Here is a 12,992-nt window from a genome sequence, read left to right as displayed (position 1 = left end):
TCCTCTCCCTTCCTTCCACAAATATTAAATCTTTCAAGCACTGCGCTAGATTCTGGGTATAAATCGGTGAGCAAGATAGTCTCTGTTACCATAGCAACAGTAATTTTTTATGTTTTCTATTATTTACTTAATATTTTACCTAGTATCACATGCAGTAATATTACCTGATGACTTTGAAAATGAGAACTGTGTTCTTCAGAACTGTTGGAAAATAACAAGAAAATAATGTTAATGGAAAACTTATAGAAAAAAAGATGAAATTATTCCTATTCATCGCAGATTGCTTTCAGAAGTAAAATATTCCATAATCTTTGCCAAACAGAAAGAACAGCATTTACTTCAAACCACCCCCCACTCAAATACCACCAAAGCCCAAAACAATAACAAAAAAGATGCATTAACTGAAGGACATCTAATTTCCTAAGTCTGTTTTTAATTTTGCTGTATACATGTTTACAGTAATTCTTCATTGATTTTGTTTTTCATTGCTGCTGTTTCAGTGTACACAGTATTCCAGATTACCTTTCTGGCAACTGCTAATGTGGTTCGTGGCTTGGTTTTGTCCCATTTCTTAATTAGATGAAACAACACACTACTTACAATTCAGTTTCCTATATAAATGGAAGAAATGGCAGTGTTCTTATGGGAAAATCACTGTATTGACAACAAACCTAGGTAACATGGTAGAATGGTATCATATTTCTTTTTTGGAATTTGTATTTCAATTCTTATCTAAACCTAAGAAAAGTAAACATGCTTTTTACTCATTCATTCATTTGATAAATAAACATTTATTGAGTTCCCACTCTGTGTTTGGCACCTATATGAATTGCTTGGAATATGTAGATTAGATGTTGTCCTTATTCTTGAAGAGATCATGGCTTTAGTGGATGAGACAGACAAATAAGCAGATTCCTAGTGTCATATAAGAACAATGATTTCAGTGTATGCAGAGAGCTCTGAAGTCACAGAGAAAAGGTTCCAAACTTACACTTGTGGGAGCCTGATTAAGGACCTGCAGGAGAGGCCTATAAAGTATTTTGAAGGATGAGTAGGAAATAACCAAAAAAAGAAGAGAGGGAAGGATACTTGAAACTGAGAGGGATAGCATTGTGAAGGTGAAGAGGCAAGAATGCATGATCACATGGAGAGCTACAACTTATTGAGTGTGACAGGAGCTTAGGACTGGAATAGAGTGGGAGTAGTGATGAAAAACAAAATTGGTGAGATCACAATTTTCATTTATTGAGTGGTTTTTATGTACCAAATACTTTACTTGTGTTATGTTATTTAATTGTCTTTAATTCATAGACTTTAGTTTTTAGAGCAATTTTACATATTCACAGAAAAACTGAGTAGAAGGTACAGTTTCCATATATGTCCTGTCCCCATACATGCATAACCTCTCCAACTATTAATATCCCCCACTAGACTGGTACATTTGTTACAACTGATGAACCTACATTGATGCTCAAAGTTCAGAGTTGACATTAGGGTTCACTCTTGGTGGTGTATACCCTATGGGTTTGGAAAAATGAATAATGACATGTATCCATCATTGTAATATCATACAGAATAGTTTTCACTGCCCTGTCTCCACTGACTGCTGGCATCCACTATTCTTTTTATTGTCTCCATAGTTTTACCTTTTCCAGAATGTCATATTGTTGGAATCATACACCATAAAGCCTTTTCAGGTTGTCTTGTTTCACTTAGTATTATGAATTTAAGGTTACTCCATGTTTTTGCATGGTTTGATTGCTCATTTCTTTTTAGCACTAAATAATATTCCATTGTCTGGATATATCACAGTTCATTTATCCATTCACCTGCTGATGGACATCTTGGTTGCTTTGAAGTTTGGCAGTTATAAGTAAAGCTGCTATGAACATCTGTATGCAAGTTTTTGTATGGGCATGCTTTCAGCTCCTTTGGGTAAATACAAAAGAGTACAATTACTGAATCATATGGTAAGATTATGTTTAGTTTTGTAAGAAACTCCCAAACCATCTTCCAAAGTGGCTGTACCATTTTACATTCCCACCAGCAGTGAACGAGAGTTGCTAACATTCTCCCCATTCTTGCCTGCATTTGGTATTGTCAGTGTTTTGGATTTTGGCCATTCTAATAGGTGTGCAGTGATATCTTATTGTTGTTTTAATTTGCAACTCCTTAATGGTGTATGATGTGGAACACTTTTTCATATACATACTTGCCACCTGTGTATCTTCTTTGATGAGATATCTGTTCAGGTCTTTCACCCATTTTTAAATCAAGTTGTTTCTTTCTCTCCCTGTCTGAAGCACAGGGAGATTTTTCTCAGATAGTCACTGTGAGAAGCTGCTTGAGCTCCTAGAAGCAAAACTCACAAAAGTATGGGTACCCTCTATGACTGGGTCCCCCTGGAGTTTTTAACTCTTTGACTGCCCACACTGAGCTTCCAGCAATTCATCAATTACAGTTTAGGTTTTTCTGCCTAGGCCCTGGTTCCCACAGAGTTTTCTGCTTTTGTATTTCTGCTCCAGTAAGTTGTGATTTTCTGTATTCACCTATTTGTCTCTCCCAATTTGGGGGACAGTGGTTTGCTCTGTGGCTTCATTTCTCTGATGAATCTCAGAAGCGTTGTTAATTTTTCAGTTGTTCACTTGTTAGGACACAGTGGCAACTTCCAAGCCCCTTACGTGGTGGACCAGAAACCGGAAGTCCTATTATGTAATTTTAAAACATAGGTTTGTTATTTCCTCATTTTATTGATGAGTTAGAGTGAACATGTAACTTATTCTTCTGTTTGAAGTCATTCGAGAGTTAAAGGGGATGCTATTAATAATTATCCCAGACATCAAATGTAAACTGTGATGATTACCTTTTTGATATGGTTATACCTGATGAGGAAACTAATGTCTCAGAGCTAACAAGGGAAACCGATGGGACTTGAATCCAAACAGTCCAATCCTTGACTCAATGCTCTTAGATCTATGCTATATATAAGAATCAGACTTTTTTTTTTGCGGTACGTGGGCCTCTCACTGTGTGGCCTCTCCCATTGCGGAGCACAGGCTCCGGATGCGCAGGCTCAGTGGCCATGGCTCACGGGCCCAGCCGCTCCGCGACATGTGGGATCTTCCCAGACCGGGGCACGAACCCGTGTCTCCTGCTTCGGCAGGCGGACTCCCAGCCACTGCGCCACCAGGGAAGCCAAGAATCAGATTTTTGAAGTGGCTTGTATGTTTTTTCTAGGTCTTTGTCAGGACTTGTCAGTACTCATCATTGTGGCTATTCTTTACTGAAGAGAAACATAATTGAAACACAGTACCCCACATTATTTATTAACTCTTAATGTATTATTTTACATTTTCCTTTTAGTTGGAGGGCAAGAATTTTATTACATTACTTTTTACTTTACATACTACTCTACATAACCTCTTCTGAATCTGGAAGTTGTTCTCCTTCCCAGAATTCTGGACTTGAAAGAGACATCTAGTTAAACCTTTAGTTCTGTAGATAAACAGGCCCAGATGATGTAAATAACTTGCTGAATAACACAGTTAATCACTTGTAGAATCTAGCTAAGAATTGAGAGGCAGAAAAATATAGTGATTAAAAATGGAATTAGGGGCTTCCCTGGTGGCGCAGTGGTTGAGAGTCCGCCTGCCGATGCAGGGGACACGGGTTCGTGCCCCGGTCTGGGAAGATCCCACATGCCGCGGAGTGGCTGGGGCCATGAGCCATGGCCGCTGGGCCTGCGCGTCTGGAGCCTGTGCTCTGCAACGGGAGAGGCCACAACAGTGAGAGGCCCGCATACCGCAATAAAAAAAAAAAAATGGAATTAGGTTGCCTGCCTTCTACACCCTACAGCCTGCAAGGCTTTGGGCATGTGTATTTTTCCTTTCCAAGTCTCACTTTGAGGAAAGTGTAATTGAGAAATAATAGTTAACCTATCTCAGAGTTGTTTCAAGTCTATGTCTGGCACATAATCAGGACTCAACAAATGGTCTCTATTATGATTTTTATCTGCGTCCTTATATTTCCAGTGAAGTGATTTTAAAAACATGCTGCCTTTGAATCTCTTCAGGCAATGTCTTTTTGAGATCTAACAGTGTAGGTCTTGAGTCTGCCAGCAGGCATTCATTGATTATTTAAGTTGCCTACTTGTATAACTAAGAGTGAAAAAGAAAATAATTTCATTGGCCATTTCTGGGACACCAATAAGCATAGACTTTTCTGCCTTTTCAGAAATAGGGAGTAGTAAAGAAAATGCTTTTAAAATTTAACTCATTTTTATTAATGTTATAAATGTACATCACTTCAGAAAAACCAGTCTCTAAGGCTTTTAATAAAAACTTTTAGTCCCTTGCCCACTCCTCCTGACTCTGGATTACTGCTTTCCAGAGACTATCACTTTCAACCCTTTTAACTTTCTTTTGTTATTTACCTACATATGTAAGGATTTGGCTGTCTCCCATACCCACGTATACTTACACACCCATATATACACTTACCTCCCCAATTCTACTAATATAACGATATCATATTTTGCTAAATGAATATTTATGATTCTAAAAATATTATTCACAACTGAACCATGTGTTAAATTATAATTAAATTTCCTTTCTTGAGTGATACTGCTGTCTTTGAGGTTGATAGTTGTCTCTTTTTTTGTTTGTTTGCATAGTCTACGTATCTGTCACCAGTGCATTCCCAACCTCTCCTACAGAAGTCTAAATCTCTAAATACGTTCAAAAGCATTAGACTTTAAGTATCCTATCACTTTCATTTTCTTTTCTTGGTGGGGGAAGATATCTCTTCAGTAATCTTTGTCCTCTTATTCTAATAGATACTGACTGCTCTCCTGGCCTTAAACTGGGATCTACACCATCCTAAAAATTCCCTTCTTTTTCTGGTTAGATTGGATTCCCTGCTTCCTGGATTTCCTGTCTACTCCTTGGTTAGTTTGTTCCCATGTTTGGTGGAACACATCTTTTAGTAATTGTCCCTCCCCCTCCCACAAAAAAAAAAGGAGAAAGGGAGATAAAATATTTTGAGATTTTGCATGTCTGAAAATATCTTTTTCTACTGTCACATTTATTGGTAGTTTAGAATTCTAGTCTAGAAATTATCTTTCTCTCAGAATTTTGAAAACATTGCTCTGTGGGATTTTAGTTTCCAGTTTGCTGCTGGGAAGACTGATGCTGTAATGATTCTTAAAACTTTTTTTTTTAATAACTTTTTTAACTTCTATGGAAGCTTTTTAGGATATTTTATTTGTGCCCAGTATTATGAAATCTTATACTTATATGCCATATTGTGTGTTATGTATATGTATGTTTTTCATATTGTGTTGGGCACTTGATGGGTTAATTCAATTCCTAAATTCATCTTTCACTTATAGGACATCTTATTGAATAGTATGTCCCTACATCCCCAACTGTTTCTGTTTGTCATTCTCTCTCTTATTGGAATGCCAATCATTCAGATGTTGTATCTTCTGAATCATTTCTCTAGTTTTAAAAAAGTTTTTCCTTTCCTATTATTTACTTCTTTTTCTTTTTTTTCTGGGGGGGGGTTTCCTAACTTTGTATTCCAACATTATTATTTCTGCTCTCATATTTTTAATTATTGAAAATTATTTTTGTTTGTTCAAAAATTTCCTTTTATGGCATTCTATTTTTGTCCCATGAATGCTATGACCTCTCCTTTCTCTCTGAGGATATTAATACAAATAATAGTTTTCTTCTGTATTTTGCATTATCTTTATTTTCTTTAAGTTCAGCTTTATAACGTTTATTTGTTTTGGTCTCATATTAGTGAATCTCCTTGGCTGTCCATTCATATTTAAAGGTGAAATATTATCAGGTGGTTGGAGTTCTGTGTGAGTGTTCTTAAATTATGGAATGATAGACTTCACAGCAGAATGATTTATTGGACTATTTTAATTATCGTTCCTTCAAATATCAATATATATGTTTTTCTCCTGGAATGGTTAGTATCCCCAGACCATTGTTCCAATCTCTTGCTTGGGGGGTTAAAATCTGCCAGCCATCTCTTTCTTGAAGTCAAATTAGGGAACTGGCCTGGGGAGGGGGGTCCCTGCCATACTCTATGTAATATTTTACTTAATCATCCTCTTTTAATACCAGATCCATCCAAACTGGGCCAGGGACCCATGAGTTCAGAGTTTTTTCTAGTTCAGTCTTTCCAGAGAGTAAACCTGCACTGTCCTGCCAGGATGGACCAGGGCAGCTCCTAGCTATGTTACCCATGGAAATCTGACTGATTCCATCCAGTACTTCTGTTTTCAGCTTCAGCTGCCACCACCACTCTCCATAGTTTTCAGAGCTTTCTGTCCCCCAGGTCTTGAATCTTACTGAGATGCTGTGATGTAAATTATTTAGTTTCTGGACGTCTCCTTTTGTTGGCTTTCTTGGATGCAGTTTTCCTCTTTCTCTGATATGTTAAGTTGGTTAGCAGTCATCCAGCTAGATTTACAGTCTCAAAAATTTTCTGCATTCCTTTCCTATTTTCTTTGACTTTCTTGGTTTAAGCCTTTTTAATAAATTTTTTTTTTTTTTTTTTTTTTTTTTTTTTTTACCACGATAAGCAGTATATTGGTTAAAAGCATGGACTCTGGAACCAGACTGCCCAGATCCACTTCTTATATGGCCTTGGGAAAGTTATTTAATCTCTCTCTGGCTTAGTTTCACCATCTTAAAAAATTAGTGGTTGGAGTACCTTTTAAGATTAAATAATTTCCAATGCTTTATTTTACAGATGAGGGAAACTGAGACCTGGAGAATTAAGTGACTTGCCTTGACTAGAATCCAAGGCTCAGAATTCCTATTTCAGGCTTCTTTCTATTAAATCATATTTCCTTTTCTGCGAGTTTGTTTTTGGGGATGATGGTATCCTATACGTAGTTTTCTTCTTTTTATGTTTTTGACCTCAGGTACTCAGAACTGGATCAATATGACACACCCATATCATTGGTCCATGTGTAGCCTATTTTTTTGTTTTTAATAATGTGATATATAAAAAGTTAAAACATCCATATTGTGTGCAATCCCTGGGAGGAAAATTTAAATGTATCATTTCCATGTATGCATAGTACAAAAATAAACTCATACATTTAAAAGTATTTTGGTGAAGCAGCTATTTGTTCTTTTCTCTCCTGAATCAAGAGTTATCTTATGGATGGGTGGTTTGCAACTCTCTGCCTCAACCCATTGACATTCACCAGACTGGGGTTGTAGTGGATTAGAAAACAAAGTAAATGGAGAGGAACAGGGAAAGAACCAGGACATGAGTGCTTTGCAATTAGCATTGAGACATATATGTCTCTGAAACTTGTTAGTATTCTGCAAATTGTGTAATGTGGGGTTTGTTTGTGTTGCAGGTCTAAGAACCATTGGAGTCATCACCAAACTGGATCTTATGGATGAGGGAACGGATGCCAGGGATGTCCTAGAGAATAAGCTGCTGCCGCTTCGCAGGGGTAATGTACTGTGTCCTGTACAGGACTTCCTTTGATGATGTGGCAGAGAAACAACTGGGGAAACAATGGGAAGCTGGATTTTAACGTCTCCACAGTTGGGAGGAATGGATTGATGATTAGTTAAACATTTTATGGAATGGCATGGTGTTCCCAAATGATGTATTAAAAATTATCCAAAGATGGGCCTCCCTGGTGGCGCAAGTGGTTGGGAGTCCGCCTGCCGATGCAGGGGATACGGGTTCATGCCCCGGTCTGGGAGGATCCCATATGCCGCGGAGCGGCTGGGCCCGTGAGCCATGGCCGCTGGGCCTGCGCATCCGGAGCCTGTGCTCCGCAACGGGAGAGGCCACAACAGTGAGAGGCCCACATACCGCAAAAAGAAAAAAAAAAAAAATTATCCAAAGGGAGAACTATTCCTTCAAATAATAAGAAAACAGGAAAAGGCAGGTGTTTGAAGGGAGGGTATAAATATTCATCATAGACTGCATACATGTATACTGTTTAAGTCTGAATTATTTACTTGCCTGCTATATGACAAAACGGCTTAGAGATTTACTCTATTTAAATGCACAGATCTTTTAAGGACAAAGGACATTATTTTGTTAATGCTAAAAAAATCAACGTTAGCCAAATCATCCAGCTGTTGTTAAATACTGGTATCTCAAACTAAGTTTTGTAAAGGGATCTATTCTTCAGGCCCTGAAATAATTTTTTTTTCTTATTCAGCCTCTTCAAGAGTGTTAGAATTTCCCCAGAATAAATCAAAGGTGTCCCAACTCCATAGGTGTGTGTTTTGTTTTAGGTTACGTGGGGGTGGTAAACAGGAGCCAGAAGGACATAGATGGGAAGAAGGATATAAAGGCTGCCATGTTGGCAGAAAGGAAATTTTTTCTCTCACACCCGGCTTACAGACATATTGCTGATCGGATGGGGACCCCACACCTTCAGAAGGTCCTTAATCAGGTAAAGATGTTTTCTTCAAGTGAAAAGAACAATGATAAAATATGTAAATGACTATTGGAATCCATATTTCTTATTTTTATACTCTTTTTCTAAACTAAGACATTTAGCATAATGATAGAAATTAAAAAGATGAATATGAATACTGGGATCCAAACTGTTACTATTCTAAGTGACCAGACTCCACCTTAATATTATTGAAAAAACAGCACGCAAAGCAGAAATACATATTTATTTGGAACAGTGAGCAGGAGAATACATTTTAGCACATGTTTGCTCATAATATATAGTTATCTTAAGGAGTGAAACTTTTATATCTCTGAAAAGTCAGTCTCTTGGCATTTGTTTTTGAAATATCAGTCTGTGATGGTTAGGTTAAATTTTCTGTAAGGTTTTGTTAGGATTCATTTGTTCCTTAATTTACAATCTTGAAAATACATAAGCAATTATTGATCTACATTCCTCTAAGAAGCTTTTCCAGATAATCTGTTTCCCTGTGACAGATAGAATTAGGCCCTCTCCCTCCCCTCGTCCCACGCACGTACACATTTCTTGCATAAACATTCAGTAGGCTTGGCCACATATTTTCCTGCCCTTAGTGGAGTTAAGAGTCATTGTCATTGAGTGTAGAGCTCCCACCCCAAGATTTGATCACATTGACTCAAACAGTGAGCAGCTTTTCTCACAAAAAGCACTGTGGAGGGGAGCTTCAAGATGGTGGAAGAGTAAGACGTGGAGATCACCTTCCTCCCCACAAACACATCAGAAATAACATCTACATGTAGAACAACTCCTACAGAACACCTACTGAACACTGGCAGAAGACCTCAGACCTCCCAAAGGCAACTCCCCACGTACCTGGGTAGGGCAAAAGAAAAAAGACAAAAGAACATGGACGGGACCTGCACCAGTGGGAGGGAGCTGTGAAGGAGGAAAGGTTTCCACACACTGGGAAGCCCCTTCGCGGGTGAAGACTGCGGGTGGCGGAGGGGGGAAGCTTCGGAGCCACAGAGGAGAGCGCAGCACCAGGGGTGAAGAGGGCAAAGCGGAGAGATTCCAGCACAGAGGATCGGTGCGGATCGGTGCCGACCGGCACTCACCAGCCTGAGAGGCTTGTCTGCTCACCCGCTGGGATGGGCGGGGGATGGGAGCTGAGGCTCGGGCTTCCCTCGGATCCCAGGGAGAGGACTGGGGTTGGCTGCGTGAACACAGCCTGAAGGGACTAGTGCGCCACGGCTAGCCGGGAGGGAGTCCGGAGCTGCCGAAGAGGCAAGAGACTTTTTCTTGCCTCTTTGTTTCCTGGTGCGTGAGGAGAGGGGATTAAGAGAGCTGCTTAAAGGAGCTCCAGAGATGGGCACGAGCCACAGCTATCAGCGTGGACTCCGGAGCCAGGCATGAGACACTAAGGCTGCTGCTGCCGCCACCAAGAAGCCTGTGAGCAAGCACAGGTCACTATCCATGCCTCCCCTCCCAGGAGCCTGTGCAGCCCTCCACTGCCAGGCTCCTGTGATCCAGGGACAACTTCCCTGGGAGAACGCACGGCATGCCTCAGGCCGGTGCAACGTCCCGCTGGCCTCTGCCGCCGCAGGCTCACCCCACATCCATACCCCTCCCTCCCCCCAGCCTGAGTGAGCCAGAGCTCCCGAATCAGCTGCTCCTTTTACCCCATCCTGTCTGAGCGAAGAACAGACGCCCTCAGGTGACCTACATGCAGAGGTAGGTCCAAATCCATCGCTGAACCCCAAGAGCTGTGCGAAAAAGAAGAGAAAGGGAAATCTCTCCCAGCAGCCTCAGGAATAGCTAATTATATCTCTACAATCAACTTGATGTACCCTGCATCTGTGGAATACCTGAACAGACAACAAATCATCCCAAATTGAGGAGGTGGAGTTTGGGAGCAATGATATTTATATTTTTTTCCCCTTTTTCTCTTTTTGTGAGTGTGTATGTGTATGCTTTTGTGTGTGATTTTGTCTGTATAGCTTTGCTTTTACCATTTATCTTAGGGTTCTATCTGTCCGTTTTTTTGTTTGTTTGTTTTTTTAGTATAGTTTTTAGCACTTGTTATCATTGGTGGATTTGTTTTTTGGTTTGGTTGCTCTCTTCTTTCTTTTTCTTTTTTTATATTACTTAAAATTTTTTTTTAAATCATTTTTATTTTTTAATACCTTTATTTTATTTTACATTTATTTTATTTTATTTTATTTTATCTTCTTCTTTCTTTCTTTCTTTCTTTCCTCCCTTTTATTCTGAGCTGCATGGATGACAGGCTCTTGGTGCTCTAGCCAGATGTCAGTGCTGTGCCTCTGAGGTGGGAGCACCAAGTTCAGGACACTGGTCCACAAGAGACCTCCCAGCTCCACGTAATATCAAACAGTGAAAATCTCCCAGAGATCACCAACACAAAGCCAAGACCCAGCTCCACTCAACGACCAGCAAGCTACAGTGCTGGACACCCTATGACAAACAACTGGCAACACAGGAACACAACCCCATCCATTAGTAGAGAGGCTGCCTAAAATCATAATAAGGCCACAGACAGCCCAAAACACACCACCAGACGTGGACCTGCCCACCATAAAGACAAGATCCAGACTCATCCACCAGAACACAGGCACTAGTCCCCTCCACCAGGAAGCCTACACAACACACTGAACCAACCTTAGGCACTGGGGACAGACACCAAAAACAATGGGAACTACGAACCTGCGGCCTGCAAAAAGAAGACCCCAAACACAGTAACTGAAGCAAAATGAGAAGACAGAGAAACACACAGCAGATGAAGGAGCAGGCAAAAACCCACCAGACCTAACAAAGAGGAAATAGGCAGTCTACCTGAAAAAGAATTCAGAATAATGATAGTAAAGGTGATCCAAAATCTAGGAAATAGAATGGAGAAAATACAAGAAATGTTTAACAAGGACCTAGAAGAACTAAAGAGCAAATAAACAGGATGAACAACACAATAAATGAAATTAAAAATTCTCTAGAACGTAACAATAGCAGAATAACTGAGACAGGAGAATGGATAAGTTCTTCTTATCTGTTATCTTATCCGACCTGGAAGATAAAATAGTTGAAATAACTACTGCAGAGCAGAATAAAGAAAAAAGAATGAAAAGAAATTAGGACAACTCAGAGACCTCGGGTACAACATTAAATGTATCAACATTCGAATTATAGGGGTCCCAGAAAAAGAACAGAAAAAGAAAGGGACTAGGAAAATATTTGAAGAGATGATAGTTGAAAACTTCCCTAATATGGGAAAGGAAATAGTTAATCGAGTCTGGGAAGCACAGAGAGTCCCATACAGGCTAAATCCAAGGAGAAACATGCCAAGACACATATTAATCAAACTATCAAAAATTAAATACAAAGAAAAAATACTAAAAGTAGCAAGGGAAAAACAACAAATAACAAACAAGGGTATCCCCATAAGGTTAACAGCTGATCTTGCAGGAGAAACTCTGAAAACCATAAGGGAGTGGCAGGACATATTTAAAATGCTGAAGGAGAAAAACCTACAACATAGATTACCCAGCAAGGATCTCATTTAGATTTAATGGAGAAATTAAAACCTTTACAGACAAGCAAAGCTAAGAGGATTCAGTACCACCAAACCAGCTTTACAACAAATGCTAAAGGAACTTCTCTAGGCAGGAAACACAAGAGAAGTAAAAGACCTACAATAACAATCCCAAAACAATTAAGAATATGGTAACAGGAACATACATATTGAATAATACCTTAAATGTAAATGGATTAAATGCTGCAACCAAAAGGCATAGACTGGCTAAATGGATACAAAAACAAGACCTGTATATTGCCTACAAGAGACCCACCTCAGACCTAGGGACACATACAGACTGAAAGTGAGGGGTTGGAAAAAGATATTCCATGCAAATGGAAATCAAAGCTGGAGTAGCAATTCTCATATCAGACAATACACTTTAAAACAAAGATTATTACAAGACACAAAGAAGGACACTACATAATGATCAAGGTTTCAATCCAAAAAGAAGATATAACAATTGTAAATATATATGCACCTAACATAGGAGCACCTCAATACATAAGGCAAATGCTAACAGCCATAAATGGGGAAATCAACAGTAACACAAAATAATACTAGGGGACTTTAACACCCCACTTTCACCAATGGACAGATCATCCAAAATGAAAAATAAGGAAACACAAGCTTTAAATGACACATTAAACAAGATGGACTTAATTGATATTTATAGGACATTCCATCCAAAAACAACAAAATACATATTCTTCTCAAGTGCTCATGGAACATTCTCCAGGCTAGATCATATCTTGGGTCACAAATCAAGCCCTGGTAAATTTAAGAATATTAAAATCATATCAAATATATTTTCCAGCCACAACGCTGTGAGACTAGATATCAATTACAAGAAAAAATCTGTAAAAATTACAAACACATGGAGGCTAAACAATGGAGGCTAAACACATGGAGGCTAAACAATACAATACTTAATAACCAAGAGATCACTGAAGAAATCAAAGAGGAAATCAAAAA

At 39.1% G+C, this 12,992-nt stretch overlaps 1 protein-coding gene across 8 annotated transcripts in view; it reads left to right on the top strand.

The window, feature by feature from the left end:
* Window positions 1-12,992, top strand: part of DNM3 (dynamin 3) — a 576,796-nt gene that overhangs the window by 177,178 nt on the left and 386,626 nt on the right. For all 8 annotated transcript variants that reach the window (XM_060091253.1, XM_060091252.1, XM_060091255.1 and 5 more), the window contains exons 5-6: window positions 7,391-7,489; window positions 8,292-8,452. In XM_060091253.1, coding sequence (XP_059947236.1) covers window positions 7,391-7,489; window positions 8,292-8,452 — 260 coding nt within the window. The remainder of the gene's footprint in view (window positions 1-7,390; window positions 7,490-8,291; window positions 8,453-12,992) is intronic.

This window comes from Mesoplodon densirostris, chromosome 2 (assembly GCF_025265405.1).
Source record: "Mesoplodon densirostris isolate mMesDen1 chromosome 2, mMesDen1 primary haplotype, whole genome shotgun sequence".
Classification (NCBI taxonomy): Eukaryota; Metazoa; Chordata; class Mammalia; order Artiodactyla; family Ziphiidae; genus Mesoplodon; species Mesoplodon densirostris.
The sequence above is the reverse complement of the archived record's forward strand: the minus strand, read 5'-3'. Positions and strand labels throughout refer to the sequence as shown.